Source organism: Gobio gobio, assembly GCF_949357685.1.
Source record: "Gobio gobio genome assembly, chromosome: 13".
Taxonomy (NCBI): domain Eukaryota; kingdom Metazoa; phylum Chordata; class Actinopteri; order Cypriniformes; family Gobionidae; genus Gobio; species Gobio gobio.
The window spans coordinates 16,479,831-16,499,945 of NC_137106.1; the positions used below are offsets into that span (position 1 = coordinate 16,479,831).

Below are 20,115 nucleotides of genomic sequence, written 5' to 3' on the forward strand. Positions count from 1 at the left end.
AAATCATCCGCAAAAGCGACAAAAGGTTCAACATGCATGAGTGAACGCTCAGACACCTTCTGCACGATTCTGCGCTGAACTATTCAGCCCACTGCAGGCCAGCAGTGATTTTACACACATGACACCCGCACTTCCAGTGGACATTCACACTCCATTGCCTTTAAAAAGCTGACTGCTTGCTTCCGGTGAAATTAAAAAACCACAAGCATTAAGCTTTGATGTCATTTTCTTCCTCTCCTTTTGCTTCAAAATTGTTACGAAAATTCCAAATATTTACTGAAGGTTTTAAGAAAAAATTCAAATGTGAACAATTATGAATAAAGCATGCATGTCATTTTCTTCATGATTTTCTTCATGTAATTTTGGAAGTCTTATAAATGTCCTCATTCATTCGTTTAACAAAACCGAGAACACGCTGAACAATCAAAGTTGTACACCATACATGTGTAAAAAATTAAATCATGTATAAAACCAATTTTAAAAGTAATAAAATATATTTTTGTTTTTAAATAAACCGTTTACAAAAATGCCTCTTTTTAAAAAACTAAAACAATTAACATTTAGAAATCCAAAATAATTTGATAAACTAATATCTAATAAATAATAGCAATAGTAATTATATTATTTAATAAAAACACATTTCTAAAGATATTAACGTTACCCTAATAATTAAGATAATCCAAAAACACGCTTCATAATATCCCCAACCGTGAATGTAAATATTAAAATGAGCGTGCAGATGTAAATGTACATGCAGACGGTGAGAGTCTGTAATTATGATAATAGCTAAACCAGCACTTGTTGTTATTAGCATCATTAATATACTAATTAGAATCTCAGTAGTCAATTTGTGTTAAAATAAAGATCAAACAGCGAGCGAGCGAGCGCCAAATGGCTAAAAGGCTGTGAGGAACCGTCACTCTTATCTCCGAATTTCCTTTCATGAGTCTGAATAATCCAGTCAATCTAATGATCCTGTGCAGGGTGTGTGCCAGCACATGCCACGACCGCTGTCATTCCATCAACATGGAATATTTCAAATCTCAAACTTCACTAAAACTACGCTAGCATATGTTCTTCAGGTGTGTTTATAAATCGCACAAGCGTCCAGGCAGAAGTTGAGCTGCTGGTGTGTTGTGTTTTGCAGGACGCTGGCTGAAGGTTTAGGAGAGCAGGATGGTTACCTGTTTGTGATCTTTCTGACCCTTCTCAGTCTCTATGTGTCTTTTAATCTGTTCTTCATCCTGTAGGTGTTGTCATTTCACAGCCCATTTTTCTTATCAGTTTTCATATGCAGCACAGGGCAGAGGTTAATAGTTCTGTTGTTCCTTTAATCAAACTTTTACGTGCACTTGTTCTGCTACATCGCAATTTTGCCAGATTCAGAAAGCAAAGATTGATGAAATTTACGAACAGACCTGATTTAAAAAGTTTTATTTTTAAATCGATTCTTTTATGAAATTGAGATTTTTATTTTCAAGACCCACTAAGCATGTTGTTTAAATTATGTCTCATAAAATACTGCATTTTTAGCCTTTATCTCAGATGATTTTATAGAAGCATGATTTAGCCAAACAACGAAATAAAATAGCTGGTATTTAGAACAGAATAAAAGCCTAGAATAAAACATCGGTTGACATCTAAATCGGTGTATTCACGTTTCCTCGCTCTGTGCTGACAGAAGGGAGCGGGACAGAGATAAAAATGAAGCTAAGGAGCTGTTCTCTGTACCGGCTCCTGGACGTCCGCTCGTGCCCCGCGCACTCCCTCCCTCCTTCTCTCTCTCTCTCTCTCTCTCTCTGAGCCAGCACACCGTCTTTAATACATTTAGCGGGCCACATGCTGTGCGAGCGGTCTGCGATTCAAGCCACCTTAGACCGTTTTCTCCCTTCCATCCCATGGCTTTCGTCTTCCCCTCTACCCTCGTTTTCCGCCACACACTCCTAATGATTTACACAACACACTCTGTGCTGTCAAAGCGGACACAGATTGCTGTAATAGTGGATAAGCCATCAGCTACCGGCACGACGTACGTACGTACGCACACAGCTCCAGACGCTTCCTGACAGCAAAAACAACCTTGACAAGGAGGACTACGGTGACCACATGCACACAAAAACACACAAACAAACAAACACAAACACACTGCCAGGACAGGAACCACAGACAAAACAAACAGTCTAGCCAGATACATAACTCTAAGTAGAAGTAGAAGGAATGAAAATGTACCTACTGTTGATCGGAGTGCAGGGAAAAACACTCAGGGAGCGAAAGTTCTACCGAATCCATGTGCGCTCTGCGATCATCGTTTGAGCAAACCTCTTCTATAAATTAAAGTTTTCTCTCTCTCTCTCTCTCTCTTTCTCTGGCTTCTCTGTCTCCGCTCCTCTTTCTCTCTCTCTGTACCTCCTCCTCTTCTCTCTCCCTTCCGTGACTGAGCAGTGCAATTAACAGGACCGTTCTCCCGGTGACAGCCTATAGGCACAGCCAGTTGGGACCAAAAGCTCTTGCACTCTTCTAATCAAGGACTTAAAGCCACGATTGCTGCTCATTAATATGAAGCAGGGCTTTGCATATGCAGTCCCCCCGGCCCTCCCGGATGCCAGATTGGTGGCTTCCCAGCCAATTGGAGTGAGACAGGGTAGTGTCTGCGCCCACAGAGAGACGGAGCAGGGAGAGAGGGGAGGGGAAAGACAAAGAGCGAGCAAGCGAGAGAGAGAGAGAGAGAGAGAGAAGGAGGGAGGGAGGGAGGGAGGGGGAGTGGTGTAATGAGAGGGAAAGAGGGTTTAAAGAAGCAGCCCGTGTCTCTCCCTCAGCAATGCTTATCAGCTCGTGCTGTCAAGTGCGGAGATAAAAAACGTTCACTTTGTTGATACAAAACATTGTGAATGAAGCTGCTTGCTGTTCGCTTTGTTTCGTTTGTTTCTTCCTTCCACCTGCACGGAGAACATTAAAAAATGTGTGTTATAAACAATCAGTAACTTTGAATTTAAATGTACCATTTGTTCCGCGGTAAGAAAATGTGCTTTTTTTGGTTTTCAGGTTGCGAATATTGTCGTGCACTTTAAGTGAGTGCAAATGGGGAAATTGGGAGCAATACAGACCTAAAAAGCGTAACAATCCACAGCAACATCATAACAGCGGCCCATCAGAGCAAATGTGGAAGTGAGGGAGTGGACACACGCTACCGTGACCACATCACTGACAGATACAGCGAGAAAAGGCTGAGGAAAAGATCAAAGGCACCCCTTTGTTCTAGAATGATTGAGCCACATTTGCGGGGCATCCAGGCTGCCGGCACGCGCGGTTTCGCAAGTACGTGTGTATGTTTACGCGCGTGTCACCGGCTCGCTGCATTTCCAGCAGCAGCAGGGAAGATATTGCTGGCATCTCAGCACACCGCAATTCCCCACTGATAAGAAAATTCAGGAGCCGCACCAGCCCACAAACCATTGTGCCTGCCCCACCACGCCGCCACAGAAATCGCATCTGACCGTCTTTCATATTCCAAACTTGTGGGGATTTTGGAGGCAGACATCTCTTTAAAATTCTTGCCTTAGGTCTGTGAAACTAAACTAAACCTGTTCCCAGGACCTCGCATACAAAACTAGATTTCCTTGATGGACTTCATTTATATGAATTGCTTTAATTCTGTTAATAAACAGTAATTTATCCTTTTGTCAAGTTTTTTTTTTTTTTTTTAACAATCCTTATAATTCTAAAATAATAATAATATTTCACAAAGCAGTCAAAATTTTAACAAATGATAGATTTTTAACAATATTAAAAATATATATTTAAAAAAAATTTTTTTTTTTTAATTCAGATATCGTCTTTATCATTTCATTGTTCAAAGAAAATATTTCATGAAAACAATAACTCCATATTCACATGAAATTGTTTATCTTTGCTTTTTTTCAACAATCCTTATAATTCTAAAATAACATATATAAATATGTATTTTTATTTAAATTTCAGTACTGTCACTGTCATTTCAGATTAAAAAATCTATATTAAAAAATAACCTTTTTAAAAAAAAAAAAAAATCTATTAAGGCTCAGGTAGGCAGCAGGTCCGTTGTGTAGAGTAAGATATATCGAATGAGAGATGCACATCAACAATAAAGAGGCGCAGATCAATGCAACGCACACATCACTGAAAACTAATATCTTTCGGGGAAATAAGATCTACTTCCAAACTGCATAAAGAAAAAGCTTGATATGGCACATATAGATACAACTGAGTGAAATTCATGCTTTTCCCTTTGAATAACAGATGGGCAGAAAAAAAGAAAAGGAAATGTGTTTGAACGATCAGAATCGCATATCTTCGTTTCCAGAGAAGTGTAAAAGACTACAAGAAGATTGTTTTTATGACATGGGAGTCTTCTGCCATTGCTGAAGGACGCTTTGGGTCTAACAAAGGAGTTTCGAAGTAACGCTCTACTGTTTTCGACTGGCCAGCACACACACACACACACGCTCACACTTCGAAAGTTACATTTGCTTAATTTATTCATCTGTCTGCTTTTAAACAATGTACAGCCTCTGCGATTTTTTTGCACCCGCCACAAAAACAAGGCACATGATTAAAAAATACTAAAGGAGCGGGTTTCAAAGCGCTGTGTGCCATTTGAAACTGTTTTAATTGCTCTGTGACAAACGGAAACGAAGAGGATGAGGGAACCGGGAACTGCCGTAATGTTTGAATGCAGATAGGAGGGATACCTGTGTTCACTCGGGTCCCATGAGACCAACAAACATTCCTCATATTAAGATCCACGTAGATCAAATGCTGAGCGCAGGAGCTAACAGACAGCACTTATCTGCTCATACTTGAGGAACACTGAGACTGTCAAAAAAGAAAAAAAGAGGAAATCAGTTAGATGGACACATTAAAAATGTATGGTCTTGCTTTAACAGCATCCAGAGAAAAAGGTTCAAACCTAAATCAAAGCAAATGTTCATACTAGCAGATGAAGTTTTTTTTTTTTTCTTCACAGGCGATGCGCTTTTTTCATTTGGGTTTCACAGCAGGGGTGCAGTGTTGTGTCCGGACATATTGATTCAATTACAGTGGCCCGCCTGCTTTTGACAAACCCCCCCCCCTTTAGGTCACATTTCCATATCTGTGCCGAATGGACAGCCGTTCCCCCAAACACTGTCCACGTGGTGCTCGGAAGACCCAAAACATTACTCCAGACTTCTGTCACCCCCTCGATGTACAACAAAAACTGACTGTGATAGCAACATGCTAACAACATCCAGTTTAAGCATAATAACAATGCGCTCTCTCAGCACCATAAAGTTATTCAGAATCGAGCCTGGCTTCGCTACTACACGCTGTCATTAACAGCCTTTAATCCCTGCTGCCCCACTGAATACATTTCAACTTAAGTATGCACGACTAGTCTGCGCTGATTGAAGCGGCTGTCGATACGTGTCAATAGCTGCCCATCTTTTTCATTAGCAGTTTTAGCACAGCGCCTCTGCATCCATTGTTCCGACGGTGTGTGTTTTACAACGAGCCACGTCTCGCTTTCAAACCGAATCCCGTTCTGCCACAAGAGACGGACGAGCATTCAATTCACAAGCCGGCAGATTGAAAGACGAGCTCTGAGATGTAAAAACAAAACGCATTAGGCGCTAGCAAGGACGGGTGTGCAAAGTCTCAAAAATGGATTTGAAAAGACTCCAGTCTGGCTTTTGTAAGCGTTTGTGCGCGTGTACGTGGGCGTGAGAGCATGTGTGTGTGTTTTTTATTTGTGTGTGTGAAATGTTAAAGACAGGGATGACCCTTTTGGTCACTGGCTGTTGACATGTGGCTAAGAATTATCAGGGCTAGCTTGGCAGAGCATCAATCACGGCAGTCAATAGGGGAGGGCAAGTTCACTTAGGTCACATGTCAGCGACCAGCCGCCGAGCATACAGTCAATGCGCCCGCCGCTGGAGTTGTTTAAAATCAACTTGTCAAAAATTGGGCTGTAATAAATTCAAGAGGCAGGATGCTTATTTGTAACCACTCGGGCCAGTACAGGGCGCCTCAGAGTGAAAGCTTTCGAGCTGAGCAGAGAACCGTACTACAAACAAAAAAACACAGCATAAATCTGATGTTTTTATATTCATGTTCATTTAAAAAGAGAGCCATTTAATATCGGTAATATATATATATATATATATAGTGCTTTCAAACCGATTAATCGTGATTAATCACATCCAAAATAAATGTGTGTACTGTGTATAATTATAATGTATATATAAATACACACATATGCATTTTTGTAATATTTATGTATAAATTATATACACAGTATATACATGCAAATATTCCTTAAATATATACATGAATGAGTATGTATTTATATATACATATAAAAATACTACACAGTACACACACACATATATTATGTAAAAACAAACTTTTATTTTGGATGCGATTATTAAATGTGGAGGCACTGTTTAAGACACCACATGACAACTTACACTTGCATAGCTTCAAATCGAAAAAATTATTCTTCTAATATCTGCTTCCTCAAACTCAGAAACTCAAAGTCCCTTGCAAGAGAAAATAGACTGAAAAGTGTGTGTGTTTGTGCCTGTCATATGAGAGTGCTGCAGTGCTCTTGTATTGCGTCTTGATGGGGACACAAAGGCAGGTTGGCAGCTGTGTGCCGGGAGAGCCCTTCAGTCTGCAGTTCAGCAGTGGTCAACAGAGGGAGCTACTGGCTGTGCGGTGGTCAGTGTGTGTGAGAGAGTGTATGTGTGTGCGGTCTGTCTGATGAGCAGAGAGCTCATCTGTGTGTATGTGTGTTTGTCCTCTGTTGTTTTACCCCAGCGCTGTCACAGAATGGATATATTTATGGCTGCCACTCTGGTCTGAATTGCCTTGTCATACAAGTACATGAAGGAATATTTTAGGACTCAGACTTAAGATGGGAAAATATGAATTAAAATGCATAGTAACAAAAAGGAATTCTACTACTGATATGATTATATGAACTGTACTAGATTATGTTAAAATCAAACAATAAAAAGGTACATTTATGATTGATCTGTTAACTGTTTCTGCCCTTTTAAGTCAAACCAGACACATCAAATAAGTTCATTAGTAATCAGTTGGCAAAAGTGTAAGATACCGTGATTTATTCCAGTTGAGGCAATACAAATATAAATTTCAAATAAATACAATATTGTAGTGATAATTTGTTTTAGCTGTTAAATATTTCTTAAGAAAGGAAATGCTTAGCAACAAATCTGATCAATGCATATAATTTAATTATGCAAAAGAACTTACAGATGTCAATAAATCTATATTTCCAACTTATCTGTCTTTTCAGTTATTATAATATACATTTAATTTTACCAAATTAAGTAAAACGGACAAGGATTTTGGATATTGCCATCTTTGTGGGGACATTTTGTCCTCATATGGTAGGGTTTACCTGGACCACACACGCACGCACACACACACACACACACACACACACACACACACACACACACACACACACACACACACACACACACACACACACACACACACACACACACACACACACACACACACACACACACACACACACACACACACACACACACACACACACACACACACACACACACACACACACACACACACACACACACACACACACACACACACACACACACACACGTTGGGTTTTCATGTTTTATGGGGACTTTCCATAGGCGTAATGGTTTTTATACCGTACATACCGTATTTTCTATCCCCCTACACTGCCCCTCCCCCTAAACCTACCCATCACAGGAAACATTCTGCATTTTTACATTTTCAAAAAACATCACTTAGTCTGATTTATAAGATGTTTTCCCCATGGGGACCTAAAAATGTCCCCACAAGGATGAGGATTTCGGATATTGCCATCTTTGTGGTGACCCCATGACGTAGGGATTACCAGTCCCCCCACACACACACACACACACACACACACACACACACACACACACACACACACACACACACACACACACACACACACACACACACACACACACACACACACACACACACAAATAATAGGTTTTCATGGATTTAGGGGTCATTCCATAGACATAATGATTTTTATACTGTAAAAACTGTATATTCTATACCCTAACACTAGCCCTACCCCTAAACCTGCCCATCATAGAAAACGTTCTGCATTTTTACATTTACAAAAAAAAAAAAAAACATCACTTAGTAGTACCAACAAAAAAAGTGTCCCCACAAGGACAAGGATTTCAGATATTGCCATCTAGTCATTTAGTCCTCATAATGTAAGGAATACCTGAACCACACACACGAAAATACGCAATTGTCAATTCCAGTGTGCCAAAAGGTTGGTTTAAATAACTGCTACAATACCATTTTCAAAAGACTTGGGTGGGTGAGTAAAACTGTTCCATGAAATCACTGTTATGAAGGGGAAAGCAACACAAGGTTACTATGGTAGCGAATGAGTGAATAGCTAAGTAATCTAATGGTCTATCAGCAGGTACAATTGTCACATGAAGGAAAGTGCCAATTTCAAAGCCCCCCTGCTTGGCAGGGTGATAACAGGCTAGCGGGGGCTCCAGGGACAGCGGCGAGCCCGGTGTGCAGCATTTGCTAACCTCTCTTTGATACGGACACTGCTGTTTCCTGTTTCCACCCTCTTCTCTCTCCTCTTGGATCTCTTTAGCAGTCTGACTACATGCAGGACGCCCTAAATAAACCCCAAATAAATATATTAAAAAAAGAAATCCAGAACACTGATACCCAGAGCTCTGATATGCGATACACATTAGCCCATTAAAGCACATTTTAAGTGATGTTATTTGCAGTTCACCATGTCTGAAAAGGTTCAAGAGAAACTTTAATTAAGACACTCCCCATCATTCCAGGTCTGCTGGGATCATGTTTACTTTCAAATACATGACCAGCATATAACTGATATACTTTGTGCAGATATAGAGACAGTACAGCGCATGAAACGGTTGTCACTCCTGCACACATTTTTTTTTCAATGTAAGATAAGCTTGGGTAAACATGAGCACAAAATACTGCTGTCTCAGAGGGTTATATGTGTGCATCGTGCACCTGCATGAACCACGCTGTGTTCCTGCCACTGATTTCATCTCTATACAAAGCTGGTTAAAAAGCTTGAGTTAAAAGAGAATCTAAATATTTTGTAAGTATACACAGACACACACACACGCACTGCCTGGACAAAACAAGTCGGGAAAATGTTTGGATTTAAAGGGATAGTTCACCCTGAAATTAAAATAAAGCCATATTTTACTCACCCTGCTGTTGTTCCAGTGCCCTATGTCCTTCTATCGTTTTCGGACCTCAAAAGCAGAAATTTAAAAAATAGTCCTGCACGCGCTCCTTCCTATAATGGCAGTGAATAGCGCGACCAGGCTAAAACATTAGAAAAATGATAACGGTAACAGCCGAGCTCAGTGTTTTGACTGAATAATACGGTTTCTTTCTCGCAAAACCCTATAGTATGCCTCCTGAACACTTTCCATATATGGCGTGCGTCTCACTGTATTATTACGTGATACTGTTGTATCATTTTTGTAATGTTTTAGCCTGGTCGCTATTCAGTGCCAATATAGGAAGGAGCACGTGCAGGACTATTTTTTTAATTTCTGCTTTTGAGGTCCAAAAAAGATAGAAGGACATAGGGCACTGGAACAACACCAGGGTGAGTAAAAAGTAGAGATGCACCGATTGCAATTTTCTTGGCCGATTCCAATTTCCGATTTTTTGTTAGTGAGATCGGCCGATACCGATTTTTGCCGATTCCAATTTTCTTTCTAAGAACTATAATTGACAGCATATACAAATAAAAATCCACTTTTTCTTCAAATTTAATTTATATTTTAATTATAAAATAAATTATTAAACATTAGAACAGGATCTTCTCGCACTTGAACAACTCTCAAAAAATAAGTGTTCTGTGCCTGGAAAGAAGTAGAAATAACAAATAACTGAAAATCGGTTGCTTTATGAAACAAAACATTATAAATTGACCTTTTTCTCTTTTTTACTTGTCTTACAAAAGACAAAAGATCCTATGAATGAACAAACCTGAAGTGTACAGTACTCCTCCAAATAATAGTTCAGTAATTGAGTAATAAATGTTGCCAGCTAGGGATGTCACGGTACCAAAATTCCAGTAGTTGGTACCAATACCGTAAAACTTTTACGGTACTCTGTACCAATTTGGGTACCACAGCTAAATGTTTTTTATATTTTTATTTATTTAACCATTTAAAAAAATTATTAAATGTATTAAGTTTATTATTTATGATGATAATCATTATAAGTAAATAATACATAAACATTTAAAGGCTGTATGCTGTTTACAAGTAAACAAACATTGTTTATAAAAAAAGATAAAGTGAAAAATAATCAACCATCTAGGGCAGGCATAATTATTATTATTAGTAGAGACATATTATTATTACATAGAGACGTAGCTAAATCTACTGTAGGCTACAACAGTAGCCTAATATTTTTCTGTCAATTTCATTTTTTTTTTTAAACAAACTTTTATTTTGGCGGGCTGCTGTGAAGAGCATTCAGTGTCTGTGTTCACAGTTTTCTCAAATGAAATGGTAAATTCTCATGAAGTGACGGTTTATGCGTTCGGCTTGTCATCCAGCGCCCTGAACTCCATAGTTTTCTTCGTAATTGCTTTGGTCTTTTCGCTGCTTATACCCAGGAAAGATAGGAGAGACTGCTGACCTGTGGCTGGCTCTGAGCTCTGGCCAGCTTTAGCCGTTTTACCTTTACTACCTTCTTCAAACTGGGCAGTTCCACTGGGTGATGTTTTAAGTGTCTAATTAGGTTTGTCGTGTGTTTATTTTAACCTTACATGTTTTACAAATGGCATAATTAGTGTCTTCTTCACTCACAGTAAAAAACTTCCATGGCAACGACATGTTTGTATGCGGCTGTGAGCGCGAGCGTGGCTGTGACGTCAACGTCGCGGCCACGCTCGTGCGCACAGCCGCATGTAGACGGATCGGCTCAAAATCGGAAACACGTGAGACTGATCGGCCGATACCGATCATGCAGAAAATCGGCCAATTCCGGTCCCTGGCCGATCAATCGGAGCATCTGTAGTAAAAAGATGGCTTTATTTTCATTTCAGGGTGAACTATCCCTTTAAATAGGCAAATGCTTAAGAGAGTCTATGATTGGATCATTATTGCAGTGTACTATATGTTTGGCAACAGTTCTTCTAACCCTAATTGATGGAGTGTGTAGCATTTCATTTCTTAAACAACCATGTAGGAAGACACAGCATGGCCATATGCCAGGATGACAATGTCAAGATTCATCAGGCTCAGATTGTGAAAAAATGGTTGGGAGGGTGCATGAAGAATCATTTTCACACATGAACAGACCTTAAATTCATTGAAAGTCTTTGGGATATGCTGGAGTAGACTTTACAGAGTGCTTGACTCTTGCATTGTCAATACAAGACCTTGCTTCTCACAGGTGCAACACACTCAGTCAATTGGGGTTAGAAGAACTGTTGCCAAACATATACAATGCTAGAAACATATAATAATAGTGATCCAATAAATGACTCTTAAGCATTAGCAACTTTTTTGGGGGGCTGGGCAGTGTACGTGTATATAGTGCTAAATGAAAAAATAAAAAAATAAATGATTGAAATTATGGACTTATTAAATATTCCGATTGAAAGTGTCCCTGCTCTGCCAGGCTGTGGCCTTGGCCTCTCAGGCCCTGTTCTGAATGGAGAGCTGCCATCACGTCAACATGGCCTGTTTAACCACATCGCTCTCATCATGCCAAAGCTGCTCAGCACCACATATTTACCAAAAGATTTCAAGCGTCTGGTCTGAACAGGTAATGTGTTGATTGAGTTTGTCATTGCCATGCAGTGGTACTATTTTGAGGCACCAATATGAGTAGAAAATAATATTAACATCTGGATTTAAAAAGACAAGTCATTTTTGAACCACAACTGGCACCAAAGAGAATAGCGAAAATACTGATTGTTTTCAAACACTCCTTATAGTAATTCTGTTTGGTGCCAGTAGAGGCACAGAAATTACACACTTTCTTTCATTTCTGTGCATAAGCCTTAAATATGCCTCACAGGTCATAAAACTGTATTTTGCAATATTTCACCAAAATCCAAAATTTGATAAAGTTAAAGGCACAATATGTAATGTTTTGCCGCTAGAGGTCGCCTATTCAAAACAAAGGCATAGCTTGATGATGTTGAGATTGAGCATGGAATCTTGGGATTTGTTGTCTTCACTTCACAGCAGGTGGAAAAGAATCAGGACGGGACACAGGCAGAAATCATGTTCATGGATGAGATTAATAACGTTACTGTAGTATGAAGCAGAGCAGGGCCGAGTGCTGTGGGAGCTGAACGAGGTCACTGGAGCGATTGATAATGAGAGACGAGCGTGACACATGGCTCGACAGCAGCGGGACTTTTATTATGCCACAGTTGCTGCTTCCGCTTCTTCTGGTCAAGCGTATGTGGGGTAACAGAGCCCTGTAGATCATATTAGATGCATTTGAGTGTGTTGAAAATTATATTATAAAGTTACTCTGTGCGTTCGCTCCGTGAACTTTGTTGCACACTGCAGTAAGCTAGATTGATATTAGAATATCATACTAATAAATGCTGGCTGGCTTGTCGGAAATCGAGGGTAATGGGTCACTGATCCGTGTCCTTGTATAAATTGCTTAGCTGAGGTAAGCGCGGCAGTCACGGCGCGTGTCCAGTCTTGCGCGTTATCAGATCATGCCTATGGAAGCTTAACTTTCATAGGAATTCATTGAAAAGTTGAAACACTCACTTTGCTCCGCACCGCGCCGTTATTATTGCCCGATCCGAGCGGCCATGCGCATTTACATTCTGTGAGTGAGATCCCACCCCTGTGGGCGGGTTGAAAACATGCGGAACTAGCTCCTTCTACTGGCTATAGTCTTTAGCCTCTGGCCAAAAAATCCTCAGATGACGCAATATTGCGTCATCTGAGGATTTTTTCCAGAAATAAAAAGCATAATTCTCTCGTCTCAGGGGGATATGAGGGGGGAAGGTACCATAATTCGAATATACTACCGGGTTTCTACTGATACAAAGCTTAATGCTAAATCACTGAAGTAACCCTTTAAGAGAGTCTATGATTGGATCATTATTGCAGTGCATTATATGTTTGGCAACAGTTTTTCTAACCCTAATTGATGGAGTGTGTAGCATTTCATTTCTTAAATAACCATGTAGGAAGACACATGCGTTCGCTCCGCGAACTTGTTGCACACTGCAGTAAGCTAGATTGATATTAGAATATCATACTAATAAATGCTGGCTGGCTTGTCGGAAATCGAGGGTAACGCGTCACTGATCCGTGTCCTTGTTAAAATTGCTTATTTCTCTGGATTTAAACATTCTTGAAAACATATGTGATAACGTAAGTACACAAGTCAACAAAATATATAACACTGTTCTAGTGGTTTTTGGATATTTTAATAATAAAATCTTACATACTGTGCCTTTAATATTTCACTTTTTGCATTTTTGTGGCAAAAAGTGCAGGCCATTTCCTTTGGAGTACATTGTTTGATTGGTTTGCGCACTTCATTTGTAGTCATACAACAGCTTTGCGTGATGAGAAGACCAAAATAAAATTAGATTTTCAACTAAAATTCACACTTGCATGCATTAAAACGCCATGCCAGGTTTAATGTCAGTGATGTCAAACATCATAGGTTCTTTCTTATTTCCTGACCAATCGCAATGTATTTGACTGCTCTGAAATGAATGCAAGCATAATTAAGATCTAAGATCTACAGCCAACTGGTTTTCAACATACATTTTGGTCTGTTCTGTTCATCACACAAAACTGTCATATTAATCATAATAGCATAATATAGAGTATGGACTACTGTACTTTTATCTTTCTGGACAGTATAAAACACCATTGTCATTCCCATTTCAAGCAGAAAAAAAAACAGCAGCGCTGATATTCAGCTAAACTTCTTGTGTGCTCTACAAAAGAAACAGTTATACAGAGGTTTGGATTGGAACAACATGAGGGTGAGTAAATGACAGAATGTTCATGTTTAGATAAACTAACCCTCTAATCTGAACACATTTGCATAACCCTCACATCAAAGATAGAATTCAATCACACATGAAACACCCGTGACTCTTCCTGTCATTACAAAGCATGTGACTGTCCAACTTTCCATGCCTATCTTCTCCTCTCAGTTCTGGTTCAGCTCAAGACAGTGACCCCCCTCAGCCCATACAGAGCCTGTGCTTCTGCCCGCAGCTGTTCCTCAAAGCTGCAGGGATTTAGAGAAGATCTCCCTCTCCGTTAACACGTGGATCTGCCCTTTGGAGGAAAGGCGACCACATTTGCTGGCCTTTGCGAAGTGGCCCGCAGGGCGTCCTTCTCCATTAGGGGTAGGTCACAGGGATTCACAGAGAGAGAGGGAAAGTAGGGACAGGTGTACATACACTGACCAGGGATTAATAGCTAATTATGAGCAAGGCTAATTCCACTTCATATGCTTTACATTTACAGCATACTGCAGTTCTAAGCGAATTCACTAAGAATGGATTGTGCCTGTTGATAGCACCACTTATTTGTACATAGTTGGCTGGGATGCATCAGTGAATCAAGCCAGTGACTAAACGATCAACTTCACATTGTTTCTCTAAGTAGCATGAAACAAATCTGTAATTTAAATTGTGATTAAACTACAGAGCGCGATCAAAGAACACTCTCTTTATAATGTTCGAAGCTGTTAATCACACATCGCGGGTATATCTGCACACTTGCCCAAACAGCCGTTATAATGAATGACGCTGTTATGCAGCACAACGAAGCTCTTACTGTATTCATATCGATATTGTGTTTGCTGTTAGTTGTGGTGAAAGCCTTTTGTGAGAAAAATAGCATTGCAATGACAAGATCACTACATTCACGCGATAAACAGACTGTCTGTCTACTCAATGCTCTTCACTGCAGCCTTTCATGTGATGGGAAAAGGTCTAAAAATAATGCTATAATAAACACTTTCACGATTTGTTAATCTCGACAGCTGTAATAGTAAAAAAAAAAAGGAGTGTTCGGGTTCCACATGTAATATAGCCTGACATCGTCATACTCAATTCTAGACAGAATTTGAGTCTGATACTGCTCCGTTGGGCTGTGATTATGGGGCGTGTTTCAACCGAACCAGGAAAGACCTCAATTGGATAGACCTACAACCAATCAGAGCAACAGAGCGACGTATAACGTTAGTTGTCAAATGTCAACAGAACTCAACTGCACTGTGTTGCCAAGTCCGCAGGTTTTTCCATGCCCGCGGGTTGAAGCGACCCCAATTATGTGATATACAGACCCAGGAATGCAAATTGTAGCAGGCAGTCCTGCCAAAATAACATATTTTACCCCCCAAATGCCATTTTTTTCCGGAGAACCCCCCCAGAAAGCTATTGGGCTTATTTTTGGCTAGTTTTGAGTAACGTTAGCAATTGGGCGGGTTTTGTTGTAAAAACTTGGCAACCCTGTCTGCACGCACGCTGGAATAAGTAACGTTAGAAGAAAAAGATGAGTGTAAACGATCTTTGCCGGTGTTGTAAAAAAAGAATTTAAGGATACACAGAGTACTCGATCATCATTTCTGAGAGAAATAGTAAAGGTGAATGCATATACGAACAAGTTCTCCGTTTAGGATTAGAACAAATTCAACCCAAGCGCCTTTGATGACGTGGATGATTACGTTACTGTTGATCATCTGTCCATCATCGTCTAAAGCCCGCCCTGACAATTTCATTGGTCCGAACAGTTTCTGTTCGGGCATAATTACTTCTCTACGGATCAAGTCCAGACCGAACTGCCCGAGTTAAAATGTTGTGGGAGGGGCTAAGTTTGGCTGGCATCCAGGCTACATGTAATACACATTTCAAATGCAAAGATGTCAGCCAATCACAGCAGTGGGCGTTTCCACTGAAGTCTCACAGCAGACACCCTTCAAACAGAGCATTCATGCCAGAGGGCTAAAATCAGGATAGAAAAATGCCTTTTAATTCTAAATTATGGCATTTTATGAGGTAAAAATCTTACTAACAATATAAGTACACCTCAGGAAACATTATAAAATAATAAAAAAATCCACATCATGGGACCTTTAAAGGAAATATGCAAATGTAGGATAACAGTGCTTATGAGCACTCAGTCGAAGAGAATGCAGCAGACTATTACAATCTAACATACTTTTTTGCATATTCACGCTATTTCAGAGCAGTGATTCTCAACCATTTTTATTAATTATTTTACAAGATTAATTATTAATATAAATTATTTTATATAATACATGAATTAACTCTTAAAAAATAGGTGTTCAATATGAAAACTAACATATTTATTGTTTTAATTTGTCACTTTTAATAAATGTTGTTTTTACTGAAGAAAAAGTTGCTAAAGCTCGTCTTGAATATTGAAATGAATCAGAGTTAATTATTTTATACTACTGATTTGTAGAAATACCAGCATATTGGATTTTGTTTAGTGAAGGTTAGTAAGTTAGCAAGAGGTGCATAAGCTGGAATGCATCATACACAAATGGAAGACAGGTTTGAAAGTGGCACAACAAGTGTGTAACTGCAGTTATATTTTTAATGAGAGCCAAAAAAAATAATAAATTTTTAGTCTAAAACTATATTCAAAAATCTATTATTCTATATTGACATTTGAAAATAATATATCAGTCACCTAATGCGCAGCTCTAGTACTTTAAAGGAGGGAAATATTAAATATTCAAGCTGAATTAGCAACAGACACAAAAATATAATTGCATAAATATGCTAATGGAAATATCAATTTCACCACAAATAATACTTTAAATTATTAAGTAAACTTTTTCTTTACTCACCCTCATGTCAACTATTTTAGTACAGCTTCAGAGGACATGGAATATAACACACAATCTATATGGAATATTTATATCACAGCTTTTTGTCATGTTCAAGCTTGACAGCCTCAACATTATTCATTTTCATTATATTGAACCAAGTGAGGTATTTTTCCTTGGAACAACATGAGCCTGAGTAAATTATGACACTTTTAATTTTTGAGTGAACTATTATTTAATCAGACAGAAGTGAATTTAGATAGCAGCGAATAGAAAGCAAAACTGTTTAGTTGATGTGTCTTAATTTGTATTCTATTATAGTCAACATAAGCATTAAGTATCATAATTAATGCTAATTCGATGCAAAACCACTAGAAGAAAGTGATAGAAACACACATACGCTCTCTCTCTCATAAAAGTCCCTCCTGTATGGAAGTAGTAATTGACTTCTCAGAGAGAGCTAGTGGGCGGATTCAATCCAGACTATAGCCACATCTTCATACTGCTTCACCAGGACCAGGATGCATGGGAGAGAATTCTTAATGAGGGCCCCCAACGCCCTGCGGGAGCCCGATCTCTGTCTCTCTCTCTCTCACACACACACACACACAATCTAACTGCATACTGCATACACAGGTCCTGTTTCTACACCGACCTGCACTAAACACTCTAACAAAAGGGCTTGGAAGTGCTATTGCTCTCGAGCGTTGGGACCCCCCACACGCTGAACCACCGGCTCTTTTGGTGGGATTCTACGGCACGCACACACTTTGTCAAAAACACAGAAATATATATAAATAAATCAAACACCTGGAGAGCAGGGCAGTACAAAGCTTGAAAACAGAGAGATGACTGAGGCTAGACAAAGGGGAAGAGAGAGAAACGCATCAGGGATTGTGTGGGTCTGTATTTGTTACGTTTTTTTTTTTCCTTCAAAGCGATGCTCATTTTAATAAAGGAGATCCCCAAGTATCTCTAAGTGCCGCAGATAAAAGAAATCATTTAGTGGCTTAAAAGACTATTAATGTGAAGAGCCACACTTGTCTCTTTCTCTCTCCAGTCCTCGGAGGAAATGTCATTGAGCCTGTTGCATCACAATAGCATGGAGGGGAAAATCTTGCACGATGGAATCTGAGACGTGCCGTTTCTTTGCTCATATATTTACGCTGTAATCTGAGGGGCCCAGACAGATGTCACAATAAACAGTAAATATTAACTTACATGTATGCAATCGCATGGTAATTTGTTGGAGTCCAAGTTTGAACTTGAAGGCTGGAATCCTCAAGAAATGTTCTAGTTTTGCTGAATTATAGAAATCTTGGAACATTGAATTATCCACTTGAGAATAACCAATGGAATATCACTTTAATCAATGCCATTTAGAAAATGATGTCAAATTTAGGGTTCTCTGGGTTGATTGCTTTGCCCAGACTTTACCAGTTGGAAAGAAAGTTTAAAATATGTCTTAATGGAAATCAAATCTCAACCCTCCACATATCTTCTAATTGTCACTTTCTAAATGCTATATTTGTTTTATAAACCTTGCTTTAAACTTGGAGCAACTTCAGCTGAATTTGAGTTTCTATCTCTGGTTTGTTAGTTTACATACATTACCATTTAAAAGTAATGTATGTTAACTAACTAACTTACCCTAAACATTCATAAAATAAATAAAGGTTTAAAGGGAACATAACACACTCAGTTTCTGCCAGTCTCATGTTAATCTTGAGTACTTATAGAGTAGTGTTACATCTTTCATATCTCCGAAGAGACTTTAGTTTTATCATATTTATAAAAGACAGATACGTCGTACTGATTCTTTCCGAAAACAGCCGAGCTCGTGCAGGCATGCAGTGGGCAGAGCTAAAGAGACACGAGTGCACACACACGCACACACACAAAACATCATGGCATTATCCCTGGATAACGTTCGATTCACTATACGTCAGTGCTGTTTATATTATATGCACTTGCATGGCGATTGCCAACAAAATAGTTTCACTCCCCAACTGCAGTTTCGACTCATGACCGGGAACAAACAAACACACTTGCAGAACTCCATTGCTGCTCCAGGAAAACAAACTGCATCCACGGTTTCCTTAAAGCTACACTGTGTAACTTTTTTTGTTTATTCTTAGCTAAAAACACTTAGTTCTTTAAAAAATATATGTGCTCATTAATGTATATTTACTTCTTTCAAGTAATAAAGTATTCTCGTAAGTTTATAATATGGCATTGAAAATACATACGGGTGAGGGGTTCGAATGCGGGTCGCCATGTTGCCCCTCCATCTTGAAAGTACATTAGCCAAAGAGGGACATACCCGTAAATTCAAGCTTCGCCTTTCGCGTTTTAACACTCGATGGCACCGTGTCGAATGTGGACGAGGTCGAACTGGAAGCCGTGTTAATCTTGGACTAAATCGGCCACCGTAGGAGTTAAAACGAAATCGAAATTGAGAGGAACAGAAACTAAAATTCTCTGGATGGTCATATACCTTTTCACCACTAGATGGGGGAAAATATCACACAGTGTAGCTTTAACGCTGGGTTATTATTTGGGAAGCTGAACAAGGTTATCTTTCCCTCGCAACCAGAAACACACTTCTTTAGTGACATTGTTGATTTCATGGTATAAAAACAGAATGACAGCGCTGCCGACGGCTTCCGTAACCCAAACGAAGATCATTGATGGACGTGCTCTTGCTCTGGTTGATGATGCGCTCATCCGGGAGAAGTGCCCATACATGGAATTCCGCCCTTTATGACTTCAAAAACGTATTCTTATTAAAGCTTATTAGAATCCTGAAGTAGTGTATTTGGCATACAAAATACTCCATCATATGTGCAGCTCGTTTTTTTTTTTTTATCCAAGGAGATGAGCATGAGAATCCAACTCTTTAACAGTGTACATAAGCCAGAATGCATGAAATAGCATTAGACAATCCCCCAACCGGTTAATAAAAATAAAAAAAACTGTTATTTCACTCCAGGCTTTGAAGGGTTGATCCGAGGTAAAAAAAAAATAAATAAATAAATATTGACATCTAAAAATAAATCAAAAATCATACCTATAAGTCATTCAGGTTTGGAAGGACAATTTTAAATATGTACAAAGGGACTATGCACTTGCAATACACATTTCTGTGTTTGCATTCTTGCACACTCAAGTATGTTTTTAAGC

General features: G+C 39.2%; 1 protein-coding gene across 6 annotated transcripts in view; it reads right to left on the reverse strand.

The window, feature by feature from the left end:
* Nucleotides 1–20,115, reverse strand: part of esrrga (estrogen-related receptor gamma a) — a 194,167-nt gene that overhangs the window by 69,966 nt on the left and 104,086 nt on the right. The window contains exon 1 of one of the 6 annotated variants that reach the window (XM_079833663.1): nucleotides 2,234–2,650. The exons of 2 other annotated variants lie outside the window; for them this stretch is intronic. In XM_079833663.1, the coding sequence (XP_079689789.1) occupies nucleotides 2,234–2,289 (56 nt within the window). In that variant the 5' untranslated portion in view covers nucleotides 2,290–2,650. Of the gene's footprint in view, nucleotides 1–2,233; nucleotides 2,651–20,115 lie in introns of those variants that run through there. 3 more of the 6 variants (XM_079833664.1, XM_079833668.1, XM_079833667.1) reach the window with 3 other exon arrangements.